This window comes from Drosophila obscura, unplaced genomic scaffold (assembly GCF_018151105.1).
Source record: "Drosophila obscura isolate BZ-5 IFL unplaced genomic scaffold, ASM1815110v1 contig_25, whole genome shotgun sequence".
NCBI lineage: Eukaryota > Metazoa > Arthropoda > Insecta > Diptera > Drosophilidae > Drosophila > Drosophila obscura.
Window position 1 is genome coordinate 1,082,050 of NW_024542812.1, and position 14,179 is coordinate 1,096,228.

At 42.5% G+C, this 14,179-nt stretch overlaps 1 protein-coding gene across 1 annotated transcript in view; it reads right to left on the reverse strand.

Annotated features, from left to right (window-relative positions):
* LOC111080958 (exostosin-1) overlaps positions 1-14,179 on the reverse strand; it is a 68,287-nt gene that overhangs the window by 27,043 nt on the left and 27,065 nt on the right. Inside the window, exon 2 of the mRNA XM_041594241.1 lies at positions 7,228-7,380. Within this exon, the coding sequence (XP_041450175.1) occupies positions 7,228-7,380 (153 nt within the window). The remainder of the gene's footprint in view (positions 1-7,227; positions 7,381-14,179) is intronic.

Sequence of the window (14,179 nt, forward strand, 5' to 3'; positions counted from 1 at the left end):
TACGCAGAAAATTGACATAAGGGATCGGGCGGGGCTGGCGAACCCTGTTCGCTGCGGGAACATAATTTAAGTGGTTTCCAGCTGTCAAAGGTGCTGCCTTTGCTCCCTGTGGTGTATCTTTGCCGCTTTATCTGGTTCTCTCTTGTTTGTTGTAACTCGCACTCGTAATGGGAAATGCTCTACTTGCGCTGATTGAGTGACTGACAAGCTGACTGAGTGACAGGGAGGAGAGAGAGGGAGAGACTCTTCTGCCTGATGCTGTGATTTGGCATTTACTTTCATCATTTGGCTTTTGCTTTTGACAGGTAACAGGCCCAGTCCCACGCACCACCATAAAATGTATTAGTAATCCTCTTTGAGTAGTTTTTCGCCTATCGTATTTCGTAGTTTCATTCGACATATTATTTTTGTGTATACCCTTTCATGGCGCACTACCCAGTGCCAGGGTTTCTTTTTATGTTGAGCTCTGCTTTGTGCCTTATCATCTTTGCTTTTAGCTTGAAATCTCTGTGTGAACCCCACCACCACCCCATCACACAATGTGCACGCAACATTTAGTTAATTGCCAAAAGAGAACGTGGCGAACGCACATTTTGCCAATGGATGGGCGGGAATTGCTTGTCAGCTGCAGCAGAATGCAAAATTAATTAAAGAGGGCCAAAAAACAGCCAAAAATCAACGAGCACAACAGAAAAACTTCAAGCAAAGAGGTGGAGGAGAGGAGAAAAACGATGTGGATGTCAAGCTGGAGCGTAAAAAGTTTTCACTTGACTTTAGCTGACAGAGAAAGAGAGAGCGAGAGCAGCAGTGGGAAAGGAGAGGATAAAAGAAATGTGCGAAGCATTTCAATGCAAATTAAATTTTTCAAAAACAGCATTTGCAACGGGTACAATTTGGGTTTGCATTTCGACTACACAGCGAAAAGAGAGCCACCATCAGCAGCATAGACAAACATAAAACCAAACAAAAAAGGGATAGAAATAACCTCAAGCCGAGAGAAAGAAAATGAGAGAGGGAGAGTAGGACACCGCTGCAGCTGCAATAGTTGCCATTGCCATTGTTTGCCCTCCTAAGACCAGTGGCAGCGCAGTAGCAGCGCAATAAAAGATAAGAAGGCAGAGCTGCGGCAGTAGCCGCAGCAGCAGCAGCAATGCCAGAAAGGGAGGAAGGACAGGAGAGCAGCAGAAGCAGGAGAATAAAGAAGAAGAAAAAGGAAGCGGTGTCCCAAAGCAGCAGCAGCAGCAGCAGCAGCAGCAGAGGGAGTAGATAGTAGTAGAGCAGCAAACTCAGCAAGCGGAGCAGCATCATAAAACCAAGAGAGCAAACTAGAGCCAAGCGCCACGACAATAGGGATACCCTGTACTTAGAGTAAGTTTAGTTGGTGTAACAACAGATGCTACTGTGATCGATAGAGAGCGCAATGGTACGTATAATTAATCTTTGTGTTTCGCTGCCCAATCGAAGTAAAGCTACATCAGTTTCCGTCTGACTCCAACATGCATTTGGCTCGGAAACAGTATACCCTCACACTCGAAGAGCAAGTGCTGCATATATGTACGTGTGTATGTATGTAAGGTGAATGGAATGGAAAGGAGAAGGGGAAACATTAAATATGGCGCATTAGTTTCGAGTGCAAAGCTCGCATTCCCCTGCCCCATTCCACCCACCAATATTCCCTGGGCCATTCTCTGCACTCATTGTGGACCAGCTTTCATCGTCGTCGTCGCTTGTCGCCAGCTTGTGTTAATGGCTCATAATGAAAGCAGAGACGCAGCGGAGAAGCACCGCAGAACCGCACAAAGATTTCCACCGATTGTACATGCAGCTTGCACACAATGCGTGAGAGAGGGGGTGGGAGAATGCGCCAGAGAGACAGAGAGAGAAAGAAAATTGAGTAGTTTTTCTTCCTTTTTTGGCCTGAAAACAAATGAAAAGCAAATACATTTATGATTACGAGTATTATACTCCCCCTCCCCCCTTCCCCACTCCTCACCATACATGATTATGCTATGAAAAATAAGGAAAAATAATTCAAAGCGGGAGAGACATGAGATGAATTTTGACCCAGGAATCGGTGGAATTTTGGGATCCTTGTTGAAGTTTCTTCTTGAAAATTCTTGAAAATTTTTTAGCTAGCTGTTTAGCTAGCTCTGGCCAGGTCCTTATGCGCAGGACATTTATGCCATGGACAGCAATTACTTGGCACGTTTTTTGGGACAGCCACACACAAACAAACACACTGGCGTGGCGTACAAGCGAAATAATGGGAGAAAATGGAAGAAAATGGAAGAAAATGGGAGAAAGTACTCAAAGAAATTGCCATTGCGCGGTCCGAGCTTCTTTCGCTGGTTGCTCCACCGTTGCAGGCGCCACATTCTGTTCCTTCTGCCACCTTCTCGCCCGGCTGCAAGTGTGTCGCCTTTTTAAAGTGATTTATGTGAAAATCTGAGATTAACGTGGAAAGTGGCAAACGGAGAAGGAGGTTGCAGCAGGTGCAACGGCAGCTTCACCTTGCACCGAGGCTCAAGTATTTCACTGCTCACGTTGTAACACTGCCACTGCCACAGCTCCCCGTATCCGTCGTCCAGCATCTCTTCCCCTGCTTGTTTGTTGATAATGATGATGCTGGCATGAAAATTTATTACTTGGGAAATTACATTATGAAAAATGCATAGGGCCATCCCTGGCAGGGGGTGGTGAGTGGCTGCCCTTCTAATGAGCTGAATGGCTGACAAAGAGGGTGTTCCTCCTGTATTTCATATGCTCAAAATCTGTTTTGGGGGCTTCGCTAGAGCAGAGCCGCTGAGAGAGCAGATTCCCAGGGAAATTGAGCAATCTAGGATAAACGATGGCAGATTAAAGTTCAACTATAATTTCCACAACGTTTAAATCAACAAAATATCCTGTTAACAAGAGCAAAAATTTAAAATTTACCTTTGAAATTTGAATAATTTACTGCAATTAAATGCACAACACAAGTTACAGTAGCATAGTTTTCCGGGCAGTGGTCAATAATCCAGTTGCAAATACACAGTTTACACAGTTAAAATTTTCTCTTTCCATCCACACTTCAAAAATGTATTTCGTTTCATTTCTGGCCTGGATTTATTTTTAATTGGTAATGCCAAACTCGAATTCGAGTCTCCTGTCCACTCCCTCCTAAACCAAAATGAGTTCGAAAATTGCATATTCTGATGGCAATGGGAAATGGCCAAAGGGAAAAACTACATAAATTGCTAAACAAAATTAAAGGGCCACAAAAGTTGAAAGTTTCCTCAGGGGAACACACACACACACAGATGGTGAGAGAAAGAGAGAGGGAGAGAGAGAGAGACAGTGAGTTACTGCTACGTGTGGCTGCAACAGTTGCCGTGGCGTGGCCGCTACGTGGCGTATACGTAATTTCGTCGCGTCTGCTGTCAGGCAGGCAACTAAACAAGCCAAAAAAGGAATGAAGAAAAAACAACTTTTACTCTCAAGGACATGACATGGAGTCGTCTCATTATTTGCCACAGTTGCCACTTTGCAACGCCTTCAAAAATAGCAAAAATAGCAATGGCAAAGTCAGACACACAGACAACAAAACCCAACCAAAAAGAGAACCTCAAGAACCAAATGGATAGAATCGTTGACCTCGTATCAGTTGTGCCAGCAGTCGCGCCTCTGCCGCATGTCGCGTGTTTCAGCTCCCATCATCATCATCATCATCATCAGTGGCGTCGGTGACGGCGGAGACTCATCAACCTACGGTATTCCCGCCCTGTCCCGGCCTGCAGTGCATATCGATGACATATGTTGCATGACAGCGGTGACAAGAGGCAGCCACAAAAACACCCATTGGCGCCTTAGGCTCGTGTTCAAACAAAAAAAAAAGGACACCACACCAGTAAAGGGCTTCCGCAACACGCCAAAAGCAGCCGAAGCGCAAAAAAATTTCATTAAAAGCGGCTCAAGGCTCTTTTGTCCACTGCAGTTGTAAAAGTTCTCCTCGAAGCAATAAGCAAAACTTTTTAATGGATTTTCGTAGGGAATAATATGCCTGTATTTAATATAAATATTATGAATGAAGAAGAAAGAAACGATTCAAGCAGGCAAAGGAAGGTTCTTGGAAAGTTGAGTCACGTTACAAAAAGGCACTTGACTAGCAGCCAAGGCTTTCTGCAGCCATATGGCAAGGCAAAGCACATTTTGGACTGTAAAAACTTGTTAAGACATTTAATTTTATGGCTACACTTTTTAAATTTTGAGTTCTACAACGTTTTTGTATTCATCACTTTGTCAGAGTCGGAGCTGGATTGGAAACTGTTGTTCATTCAGTATACGTTTAAAAATTCATACAACATTCTGTGGACCTCTTTCAATCTCAATTTCATGCTTCGCTGACCGCTCACTCCCTACTCCCCCACTCTCCCTTCAGTCACTTTCACTCTCTTTTTGATGAGAAAACTTTAAATCATTGCCAAATTGAATGGATTTTGGTTTCTGGGCACTGGTTTCGGTTTTCTTTGGCACGGTTATGCATATTAACAGGAGCAACAGCCACAGCAACAGCCAGCAACCACGGCAGACACAACAGCAACAGCAACAGCAACAATGCAACAATTTTGTGAATAATAATGCTCCGGGAAAACTCATCAAAAATACAGAAGCTCTGCTCTGCTCTGCTCTTCTCCGCCCAGACCACCCGACACGCCCCTGTCGAGGGCGCATTCATGAGCTTTTAGAAATTGTAAGCGCATAAAAAATGTAGCAGAAAAAAAAAAGGAAAAAATAAAATAAAAGAAAATCCCTAATGCTACTCAAAGGTATTATGCAATTTTCTTAGCATGTTCATGTATAGTATGTACTACTCGTATGTACTTGTAGTTGTTATCTATGTTTTGATAGAGAAAGCTAGACAGACAGACGGAGCAGCACACATGTGCAGAAAGAGATGGATAGATGGATGGAATATAGTACATGTAAAGAACGAGAAAGAGATAGAGTGGGAGTGGGAGTGCGAGTGCGAGTGGGTGGAGCTGTAGAAAGGAAGGGAGTGAGATATATATCTGACAGGTGCATTAACGAAGTTTTCAGACTACGAAGGCGTCCCTTGATAAAAAATGATGTGAGCGGGAAAGCAATTTGCTTGATTATGTAGAACAGTTGGGGGTGGCAGTGTGTGGGAGGTTGGAAATGGGGCGTGGCACGGCCAGGAAGCTCGCCAAGAGAGGGTGGGAGGGAGCAAGTGGAGGGAGAGAGAGAGAGAGCATAAATCGCTGATGCTTGACGCCAAAGCGGATTTGTCGCATAAGTCATGTCAAATTACTGCAAGAGAGACAGAGAGACAGAGAGTGAGGGAGAGAGAGACAGAGAGATAGCCGGGAGGGGAGTGCAAAAAAAAAGAGTCTGTAAAAAAAATCTGAAAAATTGCATTCAATTAAAGGTGAACGGTAAATGTTGCGTTGACATTCTTTTTTTTTTTGCTCATTCTTTTTGTCTTCTCTCCTTTACTCGTTTTGTTCCAGTTGCGCTTTTTTGCATATTCTTCAAGTGAACTGAACAATAAATTGATTGTGAAAAAGTGGAAGCTCACTTCAAGAAAAAAATACGAATCAAATGCAGGAAACTTCACTCGTAATTCATGGTGCCGCAGCTTTAGATACCCTTCACCTACATACATACATATGCATCTTTTTTTAATCCATTCGGAATCTCCGTTTTTTTTTTCTGTCCCTACAAAATATATTCACTAAGAATAAATGAAATAATTTAATTAGATGGGGCAAGCTTACTTCTCTACGTGGCACATCATGATTGCAAATCTCATAGCACCCTCTTCTGTGAGTGTAAGTGTAAGCCAGAGAACGGTAATGTCTTTTGCGAGACATCTCTAATCAGCAGGAAATCAGTAAACTCGATAGGCGCCCGGGGCGGAACCAGGAGCGAGCGCGGAAGACGTGGATAGATGGATGGCTGGATGGAGTATATGGAATGCCATTAAATGGAATGCAGAGGAATGCTTGAATGGAATGGAATTTAAAGGCATGGCCAGGAGGAATGGCTGCCATCTCAATGACCATTCAACAGTAATGCTTTCTTCACTCGTTCTTTGCATTCAATTCGTTTTCTTTTTTCTTATTTCTTGCACTTTTTACAGGATTTGTTACTCCTTTATTTCTTCTTTGCTTTCTTAAAATTCACTTGTTGGCCATGGTAACCATTTTTGTGGCAGAATTTTCTAAACCTGAATGGAGACTGCAGCTGCTTGAAGTTTAAAAACAAAGAGCAACGTCGAAGAGTCAACGAAATGGACTTGAAGCGGAAATTAACAGCAGATATTACAAGATGCAAGAGACACGCGACACTCGCATTCGATTGCCATTGCATTGATTGTATTTATTGTTACATTGTTTTTAGTGTTTTCGTTATTGTGGTCGTGGAATTTGGCAGTCCTATTTATTCAGTTTCTATCTGCGCAGACTACCGACTTCTTCTATTGCTTGTCCTGGAGAAGACTCTCCAAAACCCAGTGTCACCATAATCATGCACTTTATGGAATGATCCTCCCCCCTTTGATAACAATCATTTGTTTCTTATCATACTCCAAGTGTGAGCATTTTATAGCATTTACATAATTTATAAATTTATGTAAATGATAAACGTAATGCGAACATTTTTGCTCCAGATTTATATTTATATTAATTTGTTTATCTTTATACTTTATACAAGAGTGAAGACAATCTTCCATTTCGGCCATTGGCATACATTTATATACATTAATTTCCCTACCCGCGAACACACCCACAACTTTGAGTAAAACATCTCAAATCTTCGGACCATGATTGAAAAGTCAAGGAGTCCGGGGGAGTCTGGGCCCTGCGTTTACCCATCTTTGGGCCAAGTTTTGGTGTCACTTTAATGCTAAACGGAAGCCATTGACATTGTAAATGCGTCTCGCCCAAGTGTCGTGCCATTTAAATGAGCTTGTCAAGTCGGATTTGAGCACATTAATCACAGACAGTCGCACCGCCACCAAGGACTCTGGTTAATGGCCAAAGGATAGGGATGAAGATGTACCAAAGGAGCTTGGGGGGCTTGAGGGGATGGCAGCTATTAGCACCCCAGCGGCAACGGAGGCTAAACAAATTACTTACAGAACCCCCAATGACAGTTGGAAACAATTTCTGTACAATTTCAGCTGAAGACAACATCATCATTATCGTTGTCCACTACGGCAACTCTTACCTGTCATACTCGCGATTGTCCTCGTCACAGCGATTGTCCTGCAGCTCTCGCCAGCTCTTGCCGTGGCGACAGGTGGTGACCAGGACCATATCTCGTCCGTTGTGCAAATGGAAAAGGGAGTTGCGCGTCTCCGAGCCAATGCCATGCACATAGCTGGAAATATAAAACATTTAAAGTTGTTGTTTAGTGATGCATATCGCTTGGTAAATATATTTATATTAATGTAAAAAACGATACAAAAAAGAATTGAAATCATTTAAGTCCGATTTTCCATGGGAATTTTCATGCTCTGGTCATTTCTTAGATTTAGTTTGAGGATTTCCTTCTTCAGTTCCAAATCTAAATTGTTTTCTGTTCGAGTACAACAATCATTGGCTCAGTTCTTCATTTGTTTTCTTTGCCGCATATCAAAACCTTTCGATTGGATTTCGTACGTTTGAAGTTGTCTTTGCACATCGGAAAATGCTGACATCAACAGAAGTGTGGGGGGAACGGACAACGAAGAGAAGGAAAATCTTTGTTGGATACACTGCAAAAATGAAACAAAAGTAAAGTAAAGTAACCGGAGCATTAAAGGAGACGTGAATTACTCTGCTTTCCGCTTTTTTTCCGCAGTGTAGTGGCCGCTGGATTAAGCGCCTCAGATTTGTTCAGTTGGCATAAACAGCGGCGTCAAAATCAATTGCAATAAAGCAGCCACCCTAGGGAGATTGGGAAGAGGGCATCGGCGGATGGGGAGGGGGATCGGCTTTGGGTTTAGGCAGGAGAGCAGAGCATCTAGATGAGATGCGGGCGTTGGTGTGGGAGCAACTTAAGTCCAAGTCGTTGTCTGCCTTCAGAGCAATTGAAACAAAAGACGCCGCACCAGCGTCACCAACAATAGCCACTGCACACACACACACACAGATACAGATACACAGATACGACGGACAGTAAACGCTCTCAAGTGTACGGCTAAGCAAAACGGCATCAATGGGGCAATGGAGCAATGGAGCAACAGCAACAGCAGCCACCACACAGTGGCATCTAGAAGGGGCATCTCTATCGCATCAGCAATCGAGCAGAAAACCAGTAAGACAGCTAAGATTGAGAGTGTTGCGACTAAGGGATACCCACTATTGGGGATAAATCTAAGAAATTCTGGTTAAAATTAGCCGTAAACAGAAAAGGGAATTCTTTACCCAAAATACAGAACATACCCCCTGAACTTGCACTATTACGGGGTATAAGTAGCAGAAGCATTAGAGAAAAGATGGAGGGAATCATGTGAGCAGGATAAGGCTTCTCCTGTCTGTGCAATTTCCTTCTGCTTGGCTTGCAGTTGAGCAAATTTCATACACAATGAAGTATGGGTTCAGGGTGCACCTCCAACACCCACCCCCACCCGAAAATAAACCAAACGGCAAAGCAAACTCTCTGCCACGATGCCACACATTGAACAGCAGCAGATTGGGCAGCGCTGATTTCCGTTGTCCGACAACTGGAGCAAGGAGCAGACTTTGGGGCAAGCAACCTGCCACAGAGAGTAGAGTGCACAGCGAAGCAACATCTGAACATCCCAGAGATTGGTGGTGGTGTGGGGGGTGCGGGTTTTGGTTTGGGGGCTAAGCCATAAGTTATTTGATTTAATCAGCGTGTCGTTGCCTGTGGCGCCTTTTGGGGTTACGAATAGAATTGAAATGGAACAGAACGTATATGTATGTGTTTTGTGTGTTGTGTGCGAATGTGTGTGTGTGCATCGTATCAATTGTTATGGCAATATCCAATAGGACCAATACAAAATTGGGTCACTTTAGTTTGAGAGAAAGAGATTTATTTTCCACCAAAGAAAACAGTAAAGGCAAACAGCATGAACGATGGACATAGGCAACGTCTTTAATATATGAGAACTGCCATGAAGTGACGAAAGATCGAATCCAATTTTAATAGCCAGAATGAACAAAACTTGTTGAACAGCGCCTGAGGTGCTGTATGTTTGAACACCTGTCGTTTGAACACTATTCAACACTATAATAAAATTATAATTGGATATTCTGATGACAGCAGCTAAGAGATACTGAAAGCTCAAACTAGACTTGGAATAGGAATAGGAAGAAGTGAAACATTGATGTTAGTGGAAATGAAATAGTGAAAATACAGAATCTTTTTTTTATATTTTTTTGTTTACATTTTAAATTAAAATTAACATAGTAGAGGATGATTGCGGCAAGAACAAATCCCAATATATTTTACTGGAAACCCAACGAATTGAAAACCAATTTTGCCCCCAAAAAGAAAAAGCCCGACTATGCCGCATATAAATTGTATTTATTCACGAATTTATTTGTCAATTTATTTCCATAACAAATCTGATTGAACATGACAGCGCAGCACCGCCCTGGTCGAAAAGCCCCAACAAAGAGACTTTTATTCTATGAGGCATCTGGGATTTTCCAGATTCTCGCTTATGCGACTTTCCTTTATTTTTTGTCGTGTAAATTAATTTAGAAGAGAGATGGCAGTCACATTAATATAAATTAAGTGCAGATAGGCTAAGAAAAATGCTTTCAGCGCAGCCATAACAAGCAGGAAATGGTCTGCTGTAATCTAATTTATGCCTTCAATGGCCAAGATGGGTAGGCAGTGGTTCCCTTCGTCTTCAATGAAGTTTAAAGAAGAATTTTCAAGTACTATTAGAGGATCAAAGAAGTAGCAAATATACAATATAAAATTATACATATTTGAAATTTTAAAATGAAATACTCAAAGCAAAATATAAAGAATTCATAGCACAATTATCTGAATCCAAATGGAAGCCGAACTGCCGAATGCCCAACCTGCTTGATGCATAAAACCTTCGATTAAATGATCTCTTATGCCAATTAAAATTATTTGACGGTATTTTTACAACGTATCAAAAATATGTTCTCGGAAATAACTGGAATATTTTTTGTTTTGTTTTACTTTAATCTCCTCACATATTTTCAATTTTTCGAAATCATTTACCTAGCAGAAAAAAACCAACTACCAGAATGGTTCAATTAAATATTGATTGGGGCCAAGCGGCAGGCCGCAAACAATTCCCGCACAGAAAAAAAGAAAGCACAGCATGAGAGCCAAGGCAAAGGACCAAACCACGTACCCTCCCCCTGCCCACCCCCACCAAACGCCATTTGGTGGCTGTCATCGGCATGCCTCTGACAATAAAGTGCAATAACCAGGGGGGACAGAGGCACAGCAAAGCGGTGGACTTTGGCAGAGTGTCCCACGATACATAGCAGGAGGGACTGGTACTCCTGGTACTCCTGGTACTCCTCCTGACCACTAATCCAAACATAATCTAAAATAATTGAGTATGCCCGGGACGCGCAGCTTTTTCGCCCTGAATAATTTATGCGCGCATTAAATAAGCTTAAAATGTGCTCCGCTACGTCTGTCCATGTGCGCAGACTTTTCCCCAGTGGTGTATCCTGGCATTGTCTGCCCCGGGGATCGGCTTACACGGGTTAATGCCTTCTGCTTGGACCCTTACGACGGGCTATGGCTTATGACATAAGTTTATTCTCTCGTTTCTTGGACTCTGCATCTGCAGAGTGGCGTGGCGTGGAGTGGAGTGGAGTAGAGTGGGATGGGATGGGGTTGGGTTGGGTTGGGTTGGGTGTCGCCCGGGGCTATGCAGCAGCCACTGCCCCCATCTGAGGCTTATCTATGCAGCTTCAAAGCTTTTGTGATGACAAAAACGGGAAGACGCGGCGGCGTATGCGCAATATTTCTAGCTCTCTAAAGAGTTTCTTCCACTTTTGTGTGTGTGTGTGTGTGTGTGTGTGTGTCTGTGTCGCGTCTGTCTCTCTGGAGCATACAAATTGTGTCGCCATTGGAGGGAAAACTGCAACGAGAGCACCAGCAGAAACAACAACAGTGAAAATTCAGGATAATGCCTGAAAGATACCCACACTTTTCACAGCGTACATCAGCTATCCAGAAGAGACAATGCAAATTTTAATCCAACGAATTTTTGGAAGACAGAAAATGCCACCAAATAAAAAAGACTTGGCTTGGATAATTGTTACTGGATTAAATCGGGGCTCTGGACCCCCTCTACTCAACCAACGTTTCCTTCTGCCTATATACCCTGGCTAGTACCAGAATTGCCATTGGGTATCATCAAAACCGGAACAACAGAATCGCCACTGGCATTAAATCAATGCAGAGAACAACTACAACGACAATGACAATGCACAGGACATGCTGGAGGGAGCTGGAAAGCGAGTGCGGAAAAAATGGAGCAGCAAAGGTAGGAAAAATGCATTTTTATTCTCGTAAAATATACGTAAATATATTATTAAGTGCAGTGGCAACAACAAATTGGTTTATGCAAAAGAAAAAAAAGGGAAAAAAGAGAAACGCATTAAATGGCAGGTCATGAAAATAAATACGAAAGGACACATGCGAAAAGGATCCATGCGAGGGTTACTTCATGGATGTTTTAGTTCTCCTTTAGTTTTCTTCTTTCCTTCTTTAGTTTTTCCTTTTGAAATATTTGCCGCGAGGATTCGGATAATTCTTGAAGCAACCCTCTGGCATATTTTCTCCCACATAAAGTGCTCTGCTTTCCCTACTCCTGAGCTGCAGTGTCCCTTCTTCAGTTTGCCCCCGTCGGCTCTTTGGGTGTCATCTGTAAATCCGACCAACGGCCACGCCCCATATCCTGTGCCAGTGTCAGTAGTACTTTCGTAGGCGAGCATCGATCCGTATCAATCAGGGGTCCTGCTCTGCTGGACTGGGCTTTCTGGTTCGTCTCTGGCCTTCTTTTGTTATGCGTCCAATAAGGATTCCCCCATAAGCATCTAAGCATCCAGTACGACTGTCAGTGTGCGTGTTTGTTTGTGTGTATCCCAAGAACCCCAATGCGAATGTTGTCCACGTTTTAGATACAACTTGAGCCCAGGGGAAAGGACCACACTGAGCGAAAAAAAAAAACCAGAGTGGCACAATGAGAGATCAATAAATATCTGTAGATATTTTCCCACAAACTTTTAGTTTTGTATTTTAATTTAAACGTTTTTCTGCTCCTTTCTCGCATTTAACAAGACTTTTTCTCTCAGTGTTGTATTGGGTAAGGGCAGAGAAGTCAGTAGCTGCTACTGCTGCTGTGGCATCGACTTGCAGGCAAATTTCATGCTCATACAATTTGTAGTCGGCCCTCCGCCTTATGCTTGACTAACAGTTACAGTCGATGCCGCACCCAGGAGTGCCACCATGCCACCCACCAAGCCTCTTACTTAGTCCTAAGTCCGCCAGCCTGTTGGGTGTTCTGTTTGTGTGTTCATTGTTGCTGAGGCTTGTTTGGTTTTATTGTGTTTATATTTGGCTTAGGGCATCACATTTTGCTGCCATACATACGTCCTACGCGTCTCTCCCTACCCACTGCGAAAGCAACTCCTATTACAAGAGATAGGCAGGATGGAGCTATGCTCCTAGGCAGGAATAATACAAATATGTCTACATAGAAGTGCGGTTATATGTCATGCTACACTTTGGATACACATGCGTCGGTGGGCAGGGGGCAGGGGGCATGGGGCAGGGGCCATGGCGTGCTGCATTAGAGTGTTTCTGCTGCTGCTGCTGCTGCATCGATTACACATAATCCATTTACACAAATGGCATTTTAAATACATTATTGACTGGAAGCTCTTTGCTACACAAACGAAGCACTTTTGCGTATGCGTAATGTTCAAGGCAATCCAAAGAGCTGCTCTGCAAACACCATAATCCATCCCCAGCCCCCTTCCCGCCCAAGGAGCTTCCTTCCATTGTGTGTGTGTCCCATTTACCAGCTGTTTAATTAGTGCACAAAATGCAATTATTTCAACTTGATAAGCTTCTGGAGGTCATGGCTAATTGCAACATAGTTGACTTAGGAATCTTATGCAGACACGAGTAAGGGTACTCATCCAGCGCCATCAAATCATTAGGGGTGAATTTGAGTGCAAATAATTAGCTTTGTCTATTGCTTTTCACTCCAAGTTAACCTGGGTCAACTACAGCAACCACATGAATCCCCCCATTGACTTCAGTACCGGCTGCAAGGTAAAGCGGCTCCAAAAAGTTAGAAATATACCAAATAAATTCCACAAAAAGATCATAAAATACATCAAAATATAAGAAACAGATTCCAGAAAAAGCACCATAAAAATACTACTTAAAATTCTTACAAACCAAAATAAAACACGCATTCTGAGAGTTTTCTTTTATTTCCACACAGAAGAAAATAAATTCATCCGTAAACTTAAGTCGTAATACGAAAGATATATTTACTCGTAAAAATAACCTACTCGCATATACTCGTATTTTGTACATATTTATATTCACATTAAGCCAGGGCTCCGCACGTAAACAAAAATGTGGTTAAACATTTATCGAGGCTTTTCTTTTTTGGATTTCCCATCCATTTAATCTATAATCAAATTAATTGCAATTAAATGCATATTCGTATGATATTTAATTGAAATAAATTCCATTATGAAAGTTAACTGAAATGCATTTGCATTGAATCTGCAACTGAAAGTGCACTGAAATCTCATTAACCCTTTGCGAAAAACGAAATTGCATGGAGAGAAATTTACACTCGCATAAAAAATCATTTTTCCTCTTCAGTGGGACAACAACTGTCAATGGCAATAAAGCATTCCATACACAATTTGGTTTCAGTCTCTCGAAACTATGTAAAAGCTTTGCACTCTTAATGGGATATATTATATACATAGATGAAGGGTGCCACCTGGCACAACTGTAAGTATGTACCTCTGCTCGTGTCTGTTTGTATTCGAGTGGCATCAACACTGGACAAAAAGTGCATTTTATGTAAAGTATTTATCAGCAACATGATAACGATCCTAATGATGATGATGATGATGATGATGATGTGGCACACACGCTACAAAGTCATTTACTTAACGGAAAAGTTTTAGCA